Source organism: Eurytemora carolleeae, unplaced genomic scaffold (genome assembly GCF_000591075.1).
Source record: "Eurytemora carolleeae unplaced genomic scaffold, Eaff_2.0 scaffold1546, whole genome shotgun sequence".
Lineage (NCBI taxonomy): Eukaryota > Metazoa > Arthropoda > Copepoda > Calanoida > Temoridae > Eurytemora > Eurytemora carolleeae.
In genome coordinates this window covers 27,732-46,285 of record NW_019402184.1, presented here as the reverse complement: position 1 = coordinate 46,285, position 18,554 = coordinate 27,732, and the positions used below count along the sequence as shown (strand labels likewise).

Sequence of the window (18,554 nt, the reverse complement as noted above, 5' to 3'; positions counted from 1 at the left end):
ATATACTCCAATATACTCCAATATACTCCAATATACTCCAATAAAATCCAATATACTCCAATATACTCCAGTATACTCCAATATACTCCAATATACTCCAATATACTCCAATATACTTCAATATACTCCAATATACCGGCATACTCCAAAATAATCCAATATACTCCAATATACTCCAATATACTTCAGTAAACTTAAATATATACTCCAATATATACTCCAATGTACTCGAATATACTCCAATATACCAGTATACTCCATTATAATCCAATATACTCCAATATAATCCAATATACTCCAGTAAACTCAAATATATGCTTCAATATATACTCCAGTATACTCCAATATATAATCCAGTATATTTGAACTTGACTGGATGCATTTTGAACTTTCCAATTCGCAGAGAATAGGTTCCGCTTGAATGTGCAAAACTTTAATTTCGCAGTCTGCGAACCAAAATTTTCAAGAATGAAAGTGGAATTATACAATTTTACATTATTCTATATTTCTTCTCTTCTTTAATCTTTATTTAAACGATATTGAGTAACAACCATAACAGTATTTATAAATCTCAACATGAGATAATTATTAAGCAAAACAAAACAAAGCAAAGTAAATAATTATCCGTAAATTTCATGACAAAAGAAATTTACTTTTTCCATTTTTTATATTTTTATTGAACAGTAGTCAAAACTTTTGAGTTTCTGGATTGATTTCCATGTTTTGCAGACCTGTGGACTAATTTAACCAAATTCCGATATCCCGTGGTGGTTCTACCCTGCAGGGATAATTTTAATCCAGGGACACAGTAGTTTCGACCTCAGTATTCTCTAATTGTTTGTTACATTTTTCAACATGGATAATTAGTAATAGTTTACATAAAATATATTTAGAAAAGAATATTTTTTCGTTTTTAATTTCACTATCATTTTTGCTATCCTTTTGCTAAAAATGAAATAAATATTTTAGTACAGTCGGTATCGTATATATCAATGCAATCAGAGCTGAAAACTTTAGAACGGTGGATATCAGGATTAAGGCTTAAACCACTCTTTTTCTTAATATCCAGTTTAAATATTGCTTGTTCTCCACATGAATTTAAACTCCAGAGAAGCAACGTGATCAGACAATTGGATATTTCATTCTAAAGTTTTCAGCTCTGGACGATATTCGATTATGATGTAAACTCTACCAAGCTTTCAAACATCATGGATACCCATAACATGGAAACATAGAAAAGCTGTCAATTAACAACTCCTCCTTGTTTGCTTCTAAACTTTTAATTTATCAAATTTGTTAGAAATCAAAACTTAAAAAGAGAATTCGACTTCATTGTATTGATATTAACGCCGAACACTTAAATATATCATTAAATAATAATACTATTCAGTTTGAGATCTTTCCTGGTTTTACTTACAACAATTTAGCTACAGGGTGTTTCAAGGAAATTGGGAAATACGAGACGAATTAAATATTGTCTTTGGATTTAAATTGTTAATGAAAGGCAGTGTTCTATGAGGAATCAATACGCCCTTTCCACTATATACAATTTTGACAACCCTTTTTAAATCTGAAAAAAAAACATGGCTAACATTTTGAAAATCCAAAGTTTATAAACTTGTATTTATTTAAATAAAATAGTACGTCTGAAATTGTTCTCGCAAAAATCGAAAATGTTTAAAATTGTTAATGTCGCTTGTTTCAAATTCATTGTGACTTACTCTTTAATAGAAATTTTTAAGAACGTTTTTAAGAAAACGATAATCTTGCATATTGAGCCATACCATGTTGGAAAGCTAATTTTTTCTGTTCAGAGTGGAAAACTTAAAAATTTTGGATATTGAGATTAAGTTAATCTTTAGTTTTTATCCTTGAAAGTGTATAAAATTCAACCAATAGAGTGGATTATGCAAAATTCCAGACGGCCAATTAGAAGCCAAGAAATTTTAAAATGTTGCCCGTGCAACTGCGCAATCAATGAGAGAACTACGAAATAACTGTGTTTGGTGCAATCTAGAAGGAATAGACAGAAGAGATGATTAAGCAGAAAATCATCAGTGTCGATAGTAAATTAACAAATTTAGAAATTAGGATTAATTTTAAAGTTTTAAGCTCTGAGCTGGGACCTTTAGAATGGGATACCATTAATCCCGACTGCTTCATCCGAATATCCAATGTGGACACTTTTGATTTCTTTCTTAATCCACTCTTTTTTGAATAAATAAGAGAAAAATCAAAAACCAGTTTTTTAAATTAAGAGTTTTTCCCGTTTCTGTATATTAATTATATCAATTTTAAAGGGACTTTAAAGGAAAAATGAAAGGGGGTATTGGCTGAAAGCTAATCACTTTAGCTCTTGATCGCGACCCATGAAAGTTATATCTGATGTTCCTATCTCGAGAAACTGATTTACAACTTTGTCAAATTTATACGAAAATTAATATATATACAATTTTGTATAAAAGTAGTGGGTTTAAAAAGATCAAATTCAGCAAATATGCAACCAACCTGAAAACGATGATATCCCAGAGAAAGCTAATTGTAACTTAGGTTTACTCCAATTCTAATTTTATATTTGTTATTTCTATTTTCTATAGATTTTACTCATAATATTATTTATAGGTTAGTATTGCTTGACCAGAAATTCCACCAATGGCAATGCAGTAAAGTGGTCACGTGATACAGGCGGAGACACGTGACCAGTATACTGCTCTGCCATTGGTGATAGTTCTGGTCACGTGATTTAAGTTTAAGATTTTCTGAATTTTACATATATGAACTTTCGTATAATTTTATCACAGTTTTATATCAATTTCTCGAGACAGGAACATCAGATAAAACTTTCATGGGTCGCGATCAAGAGCTAAAGTGATTAGCTTTCAGCCTATACCCCCTTTCAATTTTCCTTTACAGTCCCTTTAAGTGGTGCGCAAAATTTCAAATTTATCGGCTTCATATACGCGACTTTGCAGTTGGTTGAATTTTATAAACTTTTCAGGATTCAAATAAAAGATCAGGTTAGTCTCGAGATTGAAAAAAAGAGATGATATTAAGCATTAATCTCGATATCCACCATTCTAAAGTTCCCAGCTCTGGTTAAACAAACTAGATTTTTTTTATAGTTTTTCACTTTCAATAGATATATTAAATTTTCAAGCCAAAATGTAGGGTTCTTCGAGTAAAGTAAAGAGAAAAAAGTCTTTGCAACAAACTTAAATTTTCTAATCCCCGTAATTACAATCTGTTTCTGTAAACCACTGATATTTAAAATTTGAATTATTTGATACAACAGAATTAATAAATATTTAAGGTTCACGGCATGGGAATGCGAATGTAAAGAGAGTAGAAAAGTTTAGTTTGTTGCAAAGACTTAACTCCTTTGAAAACTCCTAATATGATGTGGATATAGGTTATTCAGGTTCGGTTATACTTTTCCAAGTTGCGAAGAACTATGTCTGCAACCCTATCAGCTATTCTGGGACCCTGAGCGGGTTTCACTTCACGTCGTCTTCGCTTCACTTGATTAAATGCTCCAATATCACCGTACAGAACCTGAAATAAAAACAAATTCTACCATGTTTATAAAAGGATCCGTTTTGGGTTGTTTAATACTCTTCAAAAGAAAATTGGATTAAAAATTGAAAAACAATAAATATAAATGCATCTTAAATGTACTTATACTTTGCTTTGTACTCATCCCTGCACACATTTTTCTATCACTCTTTCTCTTCATATTTAAGAAGTATTAAACAATCAAGCATGTAAAAACTATGTCGGATCAAGAAGGCATGCGATATCCAGAATCCTCTCTCTCTTTGAAAATTGTGATTTTCTAAAGTGACTTACGCAATACTGTCGAAAACTGTCAGAATTGAACACCGTCTAAGCTAGAAAAACGCTAATATCTTCCTTATTGTTGACCAGAGCTGAAAACTTTAGAATGGGATTTCCTTAATCTCGATCGGTTAATTAATCTGGAGATTAACAACACAGGAGAACAAGCCTTTTATAATCTCGAGATTAAGAAAAAGAGTGGATCAAGCATCAATCCCGATATCCACCATTCAAAAGTTCCCAGCTCAGATTAAATAATGCTTGTTCTTCTCTGGTTATTAATTTCCAGATTAATTAACCGATCGGGATCAAGGATATTCCATTCAAAAGTTTTCAGCTCAGGTAAAGTTCTAAAGGGGACCATGATGAATCGGACATGTCTCTTTTAAACTGAAGGTCACTTGAAATTACAAGAACAGTCCCTTTCAGCCAAATAGATCAAGGAATTGAGTAGCATTCCCTTAACAAGCGTTAAACTCACCAGACCAAAGAGCATCCAACCAGCCGACCTTGTTACCGAGTTCAGGAGCTCCTAGATATTAAACATAAATATTCATTTTTAAGCTAAAACTTTTAAACATGTTATCACTACAATCTCCCTAGAGAGGCTGATTCATTTGGTGTACCGTCCTGTTTTGCCTTATTTTGTCTAACTGAATACTAGACAGCTTGCTCTAGCTGCTTTACAGTCGGTCCCGTAGTTAAAATGAACCGTAGTTTACAGTTGTTTTAGTAATATGGGGTTTGATTTTAGTTCATAAAAACACTATACCTTTATAACATTAGAGTACAAGGATTGGAGAGCAATATTCTTCTTGATTGCTGCTAACCAGCTAGCCTCGGCATTTAATTCAACTTGACTGAGCTCCCTCAACTCCATCTATAGTGACAGAAATTAAAACTTTGATCCAAGCTTGCATTTGAAGCTTCCTAAACTCCGTCTAGTGACAGAAATAGAAACTTTTATTCAAGCTCACAATTGGAGCTTCCTCAACTTCAATTAGTGACAGAAATAGAAACTTTTATTCAAGCTCACATTTGAAGCATTTACACTGTCCGAGTAGGAATTATAAAGATAGAATCTATGAAGAATTTCAATTCATGTTTGGCCTGTAGATTGATTTAAAATCGGCAATTTCATAGGCGCCTAAAGTTCCAACTGGAGTAAAGTAACAAGTCAAAGATAATTTCAGTTTGCACGGTTTTATATTCAATGTTACGTTACAGTTTATTACAGTACAATTGCTATTTTTAGATCTACGAGCCTAAAATTGGGCTCATCGAATCGGAACTTGTATGAAGATATTAAAACAGGTCTCATTCTTGAAAATCCAAGTCTACATAGACCCTTATGTGCAAACTGAGATTATTTTTTATTTTTAACAAATTTGGAAACTTTAGGAGCCTTTAAAATTTTCATTTTTGAATCTACAAGCCTAAAATTGGTCTCATTGGGTCCAGAAATTGTAAAGAGATTCAAAAAATGGTCTCAATCTTGAAAATCGGGTTCCCCGTTTTTTGAGACACCCTGTACATTGTACAGCAAAAACAAAAAACGAAACTGATTTCATAAAAAAACTTTGTGGATTTTCAAAATTTAATAAATTTGAATTTTGTTGGAGGCTATTTTTTAAAATTTCGATCATCCATAAACCTTCCCTGGGGTCATGTGATTGGTGAAGTCCCACACAATATTTGGGCCAATCGGTTCAGGTTTATTGGTGGTTCATTTAGGATATATTTAGATACAATTCCTGGGTTTATTGGTGGTTCATTTAGGATAAATTTAGATACAATTCCTGGGTTTATTTGTGGTTTATTTAGGATATATTTAGATACATATTCCTGGGTTTATTGGTGGTTTATTTAAGATATTTAGATACATATTCCTGGGTTTATTGGTGGTTTATTTAAGATATTTATTTGGGTTTATTTATTTTATAAACGAAATTAATGTGAACACTGCAGAGAAAATAAATCTTTAGAGTTTTCACGAGTAAATATTTTTCAAGATACAGTTTTCTAAGTGTACTACAGTACAGTATACTGCAGCGTACTATTTGTTTATTTACCGTTCTATCTTGTGCATGATCCAGGTACTGAATATCAGGAAGAACATCGGTTTTTATTGTTTCTAGGGATCGCTAAACAAACAAAAATTCCTTAAATAATTCATAGTATCCAAAGAGCTTTGTGATTTAATTAGTAGTCATTGGGATTTATACCCGACGCCTTAATTTGGTTGAATAAGAAGCCGTAGAATGTCGTCTTTTCTATTATTTAAACGTATAGCGTCCATACAAATTCAGAAAGTTGCAATATACGACTCGTATCGTAAAATAATCAATTTAATTTCAAACAAATTATTCAGATATTACAATTTAACAATCTTAAGTCATTGATTATTTTTCGACGCAATCGTATGTAGTTGATATTTCATAATATTTGTTATTTGTTTTATATACAATGCACATAAAACGACGTTTTGTAATCATTCAAAGCATCAAGAGGAGAGACATCTGACGGCCAACTATTTCGGCGTTTCGATGAATATAGGTTGTAATATCTGAATGATTTGTTTTAAATTCAATAGATTGTTTTACGATCCGAGTTGAATATTGCAACTTTCTGAATTTGTATGTACGCTACATTCTTCAGTTTAAGTTGTTTTTAACAATTTTCTCCTTATAGACGCAACAGATAGAAATAAGATTAATAGCGATCAAAAGCGATTATTTTTCGCCGTAAGCCTTTTATTTTTGCAAACACTCCCTTTAAAAGGGAGTACAGGGAAATTTGGAGTTATTGTACACATCGTGCCATGTGTAGAGTGTACACTCAAATTACCCGGTACTCAATTTTCGTAATGCAAATAATGATATCTATAGTCATCCTTGATTAAACAAGGGTTTACCGGGTACAGAGAGCGGAACGCAAGACATTTCAATCATGGTTTCGAATTCTAAATACATGGTTAGATTAATGAAGACGACAGATATTTGAAACCATGCATTAAATTTACCCAAACATTAAAATGGTTGAATTTCTTTTTCATATGCTTTTCTATCTCTACACAAATAACATACAATTACAAAAGACAACTCGGAGGCTTCCTCACGGGCAGCCGTAGTACATTTGAATTTCCGAGCCGGGTCAACCTTTCCGGTCCAAGTTTGTACTGTGGCTAGCTCTATGGACAGGAATAGTCGATGCAACAAGGTTGACGCGGTCAGACTTTATGCTTCATATAGGTTGTATTTACTTTTACTAAAGGGGCAGAGGTGCGTGAGAAAGTGACTTGCGCAATGTATGAAGCAATGGTTAATTATCAGAGGTGCGTGCGGTGCGTGTCCTTAAATGCTTTCCCTGCTCTATTAATTCTTTTTCCTGGATTTAAAAAACCCTCAACCCTTCAAAAGTCTCAAAAACCTTTAGATATGTTTCAAAGTTTTGAAGAAAGTTCTACCTGAATACCTTCAGGGAGTAGTTTGATCATGCATCCTTCAGAAATTCTAAAATAAAAACAACAAAATCTAATGAAATTGAAAATCAATCAATCATACGCTAAAAGTTAAGCAATAGGAGTTGCTGAATTATTTAAAAATGGCCTCCCAAATCCCAATTTCGTTTATTAACACAGCTAACCCTAAAGTATACGCTTAAATAAGTTTATAAAACACGCAAGATAAATTCCTTTGATAAAAAAATGCTATTCAAGAAACGAATTCACAAACTTCTTAATTCTGTTCGCTTCTGATTGTTCGAAAAAAGTTGTAATCTTAACTTTAGTTGAACATTTGTTTCCTGTAATAACCTTTATTTTTTAAGAAGGAATAATTTAGGAAATCAGCGATTCATATGTTTGTTTACATGATCTGTGTACTGCAGTTTCTGGGATGAATATAAACAAAGCTTTTTTGAGCATTATTTACGTTCCTCTCAGAAACTGCAGTACACAATATTTGTAAACAAAATTGTGAGAATTCCACTTCATTCCTTATATCTATCCAAACATATCTTTTTGGGCTTTGAGACATATCTAAGAATGCAATGATATAGACGTTAAACATGATTGTGTTCCTCAGTACAACGTAGTGTAAAGCGACCAGTCCCTTGACAAAGAGTTATACCTGGCTGATAGAAGAATAAGACTGAAGATGTTTAAAAGTATCATTTTGATAATTAATTCACAATTATTCTTCAAGTTAATCTGATTGTTTTAAAATCTGTTTTTGTTCTTCGTTTACATTCGTCTCAACTCTCTTTCAACAGAAGAATCTCATTTTTTAGGATTGCTTTAACCTGGAACAATAAAATAGATTTAGAAAAAATTGTTTAATTTTGATAATTTTTAAAACTAAGTTGATAAAAACTAGAGATGATCTGACTATATCGCAGTGACTAACTCCTTCTATGCAGGTAGCTTGTGGTGGTGGTGAAATCTCAATGTAAAATAATATAGAGAATACAGGGTGGATAATATAATAAATACGGGGTGGATAATATAAAGAATACAGGGTGGATAATATAGAGAATACAGGGTGGATAATATAGAGAATACAAGGTGGATAATATAATAAATACGGGGTGGATAATATAAAGAATACAGGGTGGATAATATAGAGAATACAGGGTGGATAATATAGAGAATACAAGGTGGATACTATAGAGAATACAGGGTGAATAATATAATGAATGCAGGGTGGATAATATAGAGAATACAGGGTGGAAAATATAGATAATACAGAGTGGAAAATAAAGATAATTCAGGGTGGATAATATAGAAAATACAGGGTGGATAATATAGATAATACAGTGTGGACAATATAGAGAATACAGGGTGGAAAATATAGAGAATACATGGTGGATAATATAGAGAATACAGAATGGATAATATGGAGAGTACAGGGTGGATAATATAGAGAATACAGGGTGGATAATATAGATAATACAGGGTGGAAATATAGAGAATACAGGGTGGATAATATAGAGAATACATGGTGGAAAATATAGAGAATACAGGGTGGATAATATAGAGAATATAGGGTGGATAATATAATGAATACAGGGTGGATAATATAGAGAATACAGGGTGGAAAATATAGAGAATGCAGGGTGGAAAATATAGGGTACTACAGAGTGGAAAATATTGGGTTTATTCTTATGTAGTAACTGTAGTAAACAATATGCTTGTTACAACCTTACTGAGGTTTAAATTATCTCTAGACCAGGGTTAAACTCAAGTTTGTTTACATTAATTATACCATAGCGTATGAGTGTCACTTCTTCATTGATTTATCATTTTACCATAGCGTATACATATGGTACTTTTTCATAGAGTTATTATTATACCATAGTGTATACATGGTACTTCTTCATTGATTTATCATTATACCTTAGCGTATACATCGTACTTCTTCATTAATTTATCATTAAACCATAGCGTATACATATGGTACTTCTACATAGAGTTATCATTATACCATAGCGTATACATGGTACTTCTTCAGTAATTTATCATTATACCATAGAGTATACATGGTACTTTTACATAGAGTCATCATTATACCGTAGGGTATACATGTCACTTCTTCATGGAGTTATCAATATACCATAGCGGATACATGGCACTTCTTCATTGATTTATCATTATACCTTAGCGTATACATGGTACTTCTTCATTAATTTATCATTAAACCATATCGTATACATATGGTACTTCTGCATAGAGTTATCATTAAACCATAGCGTATACATGGTACTTTTACATAGAGTTATCATTATACCATAGCGTATACATGGCACTTCTTCATAGAGTTATCATCATACCATAGCGTAAACATGGCACTTCTTCATAGAGTTATCATTATACCATAGCGTATACCTTCTTTATTGAGTTATCATTATACCATATAGCGTATACATTCTTCATTGAGTTAACATTATACCATAGCGTATACACGTCATTTTTAATTGAGTTATCATTATACCATAGCGTATATACGTCATTTTTTTATTGAGTTATCATATACCATAGCGTATACACGTCATTTTTAATTGAGTTATCATTATACCATAGCGTATATACGTCATAATTTTCATTGAGTTATCATATTCCATAGCGTATACACGTCATTTTTCATTGAGTTATCATATACCATAGCGTATATACGTCATTTTTTTGGTTGACCTGCCTATAATTGCCTAGGGTGAACACTGGCAGACAAGTGTACACAATATTACAGCAACCTTTAATTTACTATACACTAGGATCTAAGACATTATATTTCTATTGAAAGAACACTGTGATCTAAGGACATTGTATTCATATTTCTTATACACTACGATATAAAGACACTGTATTCCTATTTATTCTACACAGCAATCTAATAATAATTGTTTTCTTAATAATCTAATAATATTTTTTTCCCTATTCAATGTACATTGCGATCTGAAACCACTTTTATTCTTTTCAACGTAAACTGAGATCTGAAGACAATATTTTCTATTTCTTTTACACTGCGATCTAAAACACTTATCTCTATTCAATGTACACTGCTATCTAAAATCATTGTATTCCTATTTGTTATACACTGTGATCTAAAGACACTGTATTCCTAATCAGTGTTCACTTCAATGTAAAGACGTTGTATTCCTATTTCATTTACACTACGATCTAAAAAACACTGTCTTTTTCTTTTGAATGAATACTGCTATCTGAAGACACTGTTTTTCTATTCAACGTACACTGTTATCTAAAGATACTGTTTTCTATTTAATGTACACAGCGATCTAAAGACACTCTTTTCTCTTTTTTGTACACTGTAATTCTATTTATTGTATGCACTGCAATCTAAATTCAATGTTTCCTCTTGTATGATGAGTTTAAAGTTTAAATTAAAGTTGAAGAGTCTTTAATTGTGATATTTTGATATTATAAATGTATAAAAAAAATATGTAAATATTATATTTGAATTTTTCAGTGATCAAAATTTTATAGATAAAAGAGTTTCATGTGTTTCTAAGTAAACTTTTAAAACTTTTTTAAAATGTTATAAATGTGTTTTACCTTCATATGAAAAAACTTAAAAAAATATTGTTTTTTCTTTAAATAAAATTTTGGTCATATGCATTTATATATTCTTCCTTCATGACAAAACAGAATATGTTTGTTAATCACTTGCAAAAAATGGGTGTTTTTTTAGTTTATTATTATTACAGATTTAAGAATAATTAATGTTTCTAGTTCTAGTGCTAGGCAAGGAAGGAAGTTGTAATTTTAAACCTTGCAAAACAAATAGAAAAATGTGCATTACAAGGTTTAATAAAAAAAAATCATGTTCTCCAAGATAAACACTTCAGTAAAATCCTGTCAAGTACGTATCTAAGCATTTAGGTTAAACACTTTGCTGTCATCCAAAGGTTGCAAGTTCTCAAGCAGAAGTCGAGGAGAGTTTTGCCAAATACTTCTTAAAACTAAAACTTAAAACAATTGCTGTAAAAGTTCTAAAATGTACATACCTAAGGCTACAAATAAGTATAAGTGGGTTTGTGAAGTAAAACCAAATGTTCAAGGCGTTAATGCTGACCCAGTTTAGAAAATTTACGCAACTTTACCTAGCAGTCTGGATCTATGTGCATACTTAAACCTGGATACAAATAACCTCCCACAACTTTTATTTTTAGAGGTTTTCAAATATTTTTTCCTTAAACACTTAATTTTCAATGTTTTTATTATTTTTCATAAATAAATGATTACTTACTTACTACTTAACTTCATATTTCAAAATATTTTTTTACATTAAAACTGCTTCTAACGGTAAACTTTTCTCGAAGAAATGATAAGTAAACCAATGGGGATGATAGTTCTCTGCCTGTGTGCTCAGTTAGCAGTACTGTACACTTACAACTGTTTGCTAATATTGATTACTATAGGTTAGGACCAGGGGGGATGATAGTTCTCTACCTGTGTGGTCTGTTAGCTGTACTGTACACTTACAACTGTTTACTAATATTGATATTCTATAGGTTAGGACCAGGGGGGATGATAGTTCTCTACCTGTGTGCTCAGTTAGCTGTACTGTAAACTTACAACTGTTTACCAATTTTTATATATTATAGGTACGGACCAGGGGGGATGATAGTTCTCTACCTGTTTGCTCAGTTAGCTGTACTGTACACTTACAACTGTTCACTAATGATTTACTATAGGTTAGGTCAGAATCAACTTATAAGAAACAAATATGCATTACGCTGTCGGTATAGTTGATGGCCTATATAATTAGTAAAGGATTAGCGTACATCATCACTCTATACACTAAAACCTCGTTGTAAGTAAAATATTTTCTCAGATTATGGGTATTCTACAAACCAACAAATCTTTATATTAATATTTCTCTCCTTGGCTTTGAAGGGGGCTCAGCAAGTATTGTTTAGTAGAAAGATGAGGAGGGGAGGTATTTATCTTTACTGCAATAAGCATTATACCATGAGTTTACCATATTTTAGGCAGAACCTAAAATACAACTTTTAAATTGTTTTATTTAAAGCGTTTTAAGGTCGTCATAAATTTCTCATTCTTTGTGGGTAACCCTGTATTCATGCAAGATTGAGATAAGTAATGGGGAAGTGTCAAGTGTATATGTTTCATCATATACAGTGACACTAGTATCGTATTTAAGTATCTACTCTTTCTACACTAATCTATCGGAGATACAGAGTCATGTATCCTTGTATATATACTTGTATCCTCCTACTTTACTACTTAGCATAATCAGGCATAGGGTGCTCAAATACAGTGATAACCAGAAAACTCGTAAATAGGAGATTTTAAAGCAATAATTTGATGGTCTCTCAAAGCAAAGAGTGTTACTAGAAACTTATATATAATCACTTATTATAAGTGAAATATTTTACACTGCGCAATTGCTGTGTCCCATGCTTCATCATTTAAAGTCATGACTTGAGCTTAAAAGTCGTTTTCCTATTTCAGAGTTTTCTGGTTATCACTTTATACATCAAAACTGTGAAAGATACTGTTGTTTTCTGATCAACTCTGGGAATTTACCATAGATAAAGATAGATTGCGCATAAGACGACATTTTTCATCTTGAAAGATATAAATGTACAGAGATGTTTTAAAGATATTCCTATTATATAGATTAAATAGGTCGGTTGTGAACATTGGCTGTTCTTATGTCATTGAGGACTTGTGGTGTACATGAGTTCTGTAGAGAGAAATTTAAGTTAGTTTAGTCCTTCTCATGTCCTTCTTTAGTTCTCGTCAATATGATATATTGCTCAGTGAAATATTATTGTTCAAATAGTTCCATTCCCGGATCAGTTATTTTAAATCCATTAAAACATCAATCCACCCCGATTATCATTGAAGTATACTTTGACCCCTAGAAGTATGAGTTCGCAGACTGTATAATTCTTGGTGATTTTGCGTACATAAGCTATCTATGTTTATTTATTTATCTATGGAATTTCCCCATTGCCTATTATAAGAGAAAAGTGCGCAAGTAACTTTCGTACGTATCGCAATTAAAAAAAAACAGTTTTAAAAAACAAAAACATGGATAACTAATTCATTCTTATTTCGACAAAGCTTTAAATTGTACCGTTTTTCTATTTACATAGCTATATGTACTTTGCATAGCTATATATGTACTTGGCATAGCTATATGTACTTTGCATAGATATATGTACTTTGCATAGCTATATGTACGTTGCATAGATATTTGTACTCTGCATAGCTATATATGTACTTTGTATAACTATATGTACTTTGCATAGATATATGTACTTTGTATAGAGGGTTATTTGAAATTACGCTTACAAATAATAGATAATATTTTGTTTTACATATATAACAGTTTTAGATAGAAATTTAGCATGTTTTAAGATATATCTTTCCTGAAGAACTTTTTATGAGCTATAGGCATCAAAATTGTTTGGCTCTTTTCGCTTATGTTTAAAAAAAACTAGAGGGGGGATACAGGGTGTCCCAATAAACATGGGAATTCAGTGACGAATTCGATATCGTCTTTTTAAATAATTCTTTGATTTAGTTTACTGATACCTACTGAGAAAGCTGTAATCTGTAAGAGTTTCGTCTGCTATGTTCATATTTTGTTTGTTTTTGTTTGTCTGCATACGATTGTACTTAGTAAAACAAGAAAATTGCAGAACACAAACAGAGTGAACTTGTCCGTCTTCACTGTTCATCTTGCGGAGACATTATAGACACATCTTTACAGTCTTTTACCCTTTTCATAAAATAAACTCTAGCAGACATAATAATATTATGGCTTTTGAAATTAGGTAATATAATACTAATTCATAACAAAGACGATATACAATTCGTCACTGAATTCCCATGTTTTTTGGGACACCCTGTAGTTGGCGTAATCATGATATTCAAAATAGAATCAGCATTAAGTACTAAAAGGATAAAATAAACAAACATAACAACTTTTTATATATTTTACACAAAATTGCGTTTTATTTTTGCCAAAAGCTAAATTATCAAGCACAGGAACTTTTAATGAAATATTTTTTATATTTGATGTTTTTCCAAAACATGTAATTATTAATGTTTCAAGAAAAATTTTCAATTTGGGGAAAAGTTTTAATTTAAAAGCTTGCAACCAAATCTGTTGGTGATGGTTTAATTTATTGTTATTGTTCAACCATGTTTTTGTCAGCTCTCTTTCTGTGTTCCTGACACACCAGCACCGTACATACATACAAAGACATACGCAGACATACACAGACATACACAGTCATATACAGAAATACACAGACATACACAGACATACACAGACATACACAGACATACACAGACATACACAGACATACACAGACATACACAGACATACACAGACATACACAGACGTACACAGATATACACAGACATACACAGACATACACACACTTACACAGAATTTCACAGATATACACACACTTACACAGAATTTCACAGATATACACAGACATACACAGACTTTCACAGAATACACAGACATACATAGACATACACAGACATACATAGACATACACAGAAATACAAGGACATACATTGACATATACACACATACACAGAAATACACAGACATACACAGACATGCACAGACATACACAGACACACACAGACATACACAGACATACACAGCCATACACATACATACACACTACACAGACTTACACAGACATACTTAGACATACACAGAACTACACAGACATACACAGACATACACAGACATACACAGACTTACACAGACATACACAGACCTACATAGACAAAAACAGACATACACAGACATCCACAGAATACACAGACATACACAGATATACACAGACATACACAAACATCCACAGACATCCACAGACATACAAAGACATGCACAGAAACATCAAACTTTACATTGACATTCACAGACAAAAAATATACACATACATACATGGATATAAATAACATAATCTGACACAATTTTAACATATTTTTTTACTTTTCATGATTATATTGCTGCACTTCACTTGACGAATGACGACTTAACCCGGACCTATAGGCGCTACAAAATGAAGAAAGAATTAAAAGGTTATATTTATATAACATCACTGATACACTTTGTGACCTCGTAGCTACTCTAGTATTGATTTTATGAACAAATATGAGAAAAGTTGATATGTTTGGTTACATAAATTGAAATTCTAAACATAATTGTTGCTTCAAAAGACCTTCAGACAAATGATTGAAAACGTATAAGTTATCAAGGTCTTATATATATACTATAGGTCAATTTTTAGTTCTTTTTACGTTGCAGCACGGAATCCAAATATTAGATTCATTTCTTTTGGTTCGACACCCAATTGTCCGGTAGTCTACTAAACCCACACCACTCGAAAAGTTGCATAATCCGAGCCGGTAAAACGTGTCCTGTACATGCATTCAGCCGTACCGTTCAGTCTGGAATACCCAGTGTAGAGTCGATCCTAGCATATCTCATGCTATATACAAATGGAGCCTGGTAAGATGACAGTAAACCGACTATAACAAATAAATAAAAAAGTATAAAATAAATTCTTGAATTTATAATATTCCCCTGGTAGGCCCCCCCCCTGACCCCATGGAATCCTGTTCAATATAAATTACAATATGATGTCGAGAGCAGAACCCTGGTGTCAGATCCAGGAACTACACAGATCAAAACCAGAACATTTCAAACCTTACACTCCACTCACAGATTACACTGACAGAACAACAGATGTAATTTAAGATTTAACTTTTAGAAATAGCTATCAACACGCTAGAATCAACTGCAATACAAATCTACAATGCGTTTATCAGGTCGCTGCAAATTAGACAGTAAAATAGAGTAAAGATTATGCGGCAATACTGGTACGGTTTCGGGACCTCGTAGCTTATATAATTTAGATTATTTCTAACCCTTATATCTTTGAAACCTGCTGGTTAAAACTTTTGATATGTTAAACTTAGACTATTTGATCTAACATAATTCATAGTTTGAAATATCAAAGTTTTACACCATCAGGTTGTAAAGATATAGGGATTGGAAAATTTTAGTTTGTGACAAAAACTCATTTCCTTTATCTTGTTAAACATTATAACATTTTTGTTCTATCAATAGTCTTTAATGAGATGAGTATGATTAGAAACATTAAGATTTAAATCTTACGTCCAATTTACTCTAGTTAAACGTGATGTCCACACGTGCAATTTACTCTAGTTTAACGTGATATCCTCACGTTCAATTTACTCTACCTTAACGTTATATCCTCACGTGCAATTTACTCTAGTTTAACGTGATTTCCTCACGTGCAATTTACTCTAGTTTAACGTGATATCCTCACGTGCAATTTACTCTAGTTTAACGTGATATCCTCACGTGCAATTTACTCTAGTTTAACGTGATATCCTCACGTGCAATTTACTCTAGTTTAACGTGATATCCTCACGTGCAATTTACTCTAGTTTAACGTGATATCCTCACGTGCAATTTACTCTAGTTTAACGTGATATCCTCACGCAAATCTCCAGTTCATTTCAAGTACTGTACCGATTTTCAGTTAGTCAGGGCAATGTTGTAAATTCAGACTGTGCACTGTACAGATGGTGAATTGGGACAGTACAGTTCAGACTGTGCACTGTACAGACGGTGAATTGGGACAGTACAGTTCAGACTGTGCACTGTACAGACGGTGAATTGGGACAGTACAATTCAGACTGTACACTGTACAGACGGTGAATTGGGACAGTACAGTTCAGACTGTGCACTATACAGACGGTAAATTGGGACAGTACAATTCAGAATGTACACTGTACAGACGGTGAATTGGGACAGTACAGTTCAGACTGTGCACTGTACAGACGGTAAATTGGGACAGTACAATTCAGAATGTACTCTGTACAGACGGTGAATTCGGACAGTACAATTCAGACTGTACACTGTACAGACGGTGAATTCGGACAGTACAATTCAAACTGTACTCTGTACAGACGGTGAATTCGGACAGTACAATTCAGACTGTACACTGTATAGACGGTGAATTCGGACAGTACAATTCAGACTGTACTCTGTACAGATGGTGAATTCGTACAGTCCAACAAACGAATCATCTCCTTCTAAAGAGACTAATGCGAAGCAAACTTTATGATGAATATTTTTACGAATTATCATAATTATGATTGAGATAGATTTTTCGTGATAACACTTTGATATAGACTTGTAAAGTGTCAAAGTTATTTGTTTCGGGTGGTGCAAGGGATGTTTTTCTAGTTTACTGTAACTTATTATTCAAGGTTTTAATTATATACTAGCTTAAGGACCCGGGGTTGCCCGTGGAAAACAGAAAAATCAAAATTTTTCTTTTTTAAAAAAACTTCGAATTTTTTTAGCCTATGACACCCCCGGCCACCCATGAGTGTCCACAAAAATTTTAAGCACAATCGGTCCAGCCGTTTGGCCGGCTTTACGCAACATATATATATACGAATGTCTTGTTTTATTTTATAGAAGAAGAGTAAGACTGGCTGAAGGGCCAGGCGTTGCCCATGAAAAAAATGTAAAAATAAACTTTGGAAAAAGGCGATTTTTTTAATAGCCTATAACACTCCCCGGCCACCCATGAGTGTCCACAAAAAAATTCAGCCCAATCGGTCCAGCCGTTTGGCCGGCTATACGCAACATATATATGTACGAATGTCTTGTTTTATTATATATATTGTAAACAATACATACACTACTCAAAAACATTTTCTCATATGGTGCAAAAACATACCACTGTGATTTAAAGGTATCACGCTCTCAAGCAAAAATCTATGAGAATTTGGCCAATTACCTCTTGAAAACCCAAGCTAAAATCTACATGTAAAGAGCTATAGAAAAGCATAAGCCCAAGGCGTTGCGACACTTCAAAGTCGACCCTGTCTTAAAGATTAATGAGACTTTTTATAAGCAGGCTAAATCTATGTGATACATATATACATACATATGGAGTAATTTGTCTTCATAGATGTTGTCACTAATTGTCTTGTCCTATCTGCGTAAACTGTGACTCTATAGTCTACACCGACTGCACCTTCATAGAAGTCTGTTAAAACGAGGGGTAAGAAACATAGATAAAACAGTAAGAAATCAAAATCTATAATATATATTCATTTAGCCATATTCCATGTAAATCTTCTAAACATAAAA

The 18,554-nt window shown here is 32.5% G+C and overlaps 1 protein-coding gene across 1 annotated transcript; it reads right to left on the bottom strand.

Annotated features, from left to right (window-relative positions):
- Window positions 1-3,091: 3,091 nt before the first annotated feature.
- Window positions 3,092-8,132, bottom strand: LOC111718199 (uncharacterized). The gene is made up of 6 exons (XM_023493729.1): window positions 7,965-8,132; window positions 7,301-7,346; window positions 5,907-5,978; window positions 4,607-4,714; window positions 4,316-4,366; window positions 3,092-3,552 (listed from the first exon to the last, which is right to left on the bottom strand). Exons 1-6 carry the CDS (start codon window positions 8,006-8,008, stop codon window positions 3,415-3,417), a joined length of 459 nt encoding a protein of 152 aa, XP_023349497.1. The 5' UTR covers window positions 8,009-8,132; the 3' UTR covers window positions 3,092-3,414.
- Between the last annotated feature and the right edge of the window lie 10,422 nt (window positions 8,133-18,554).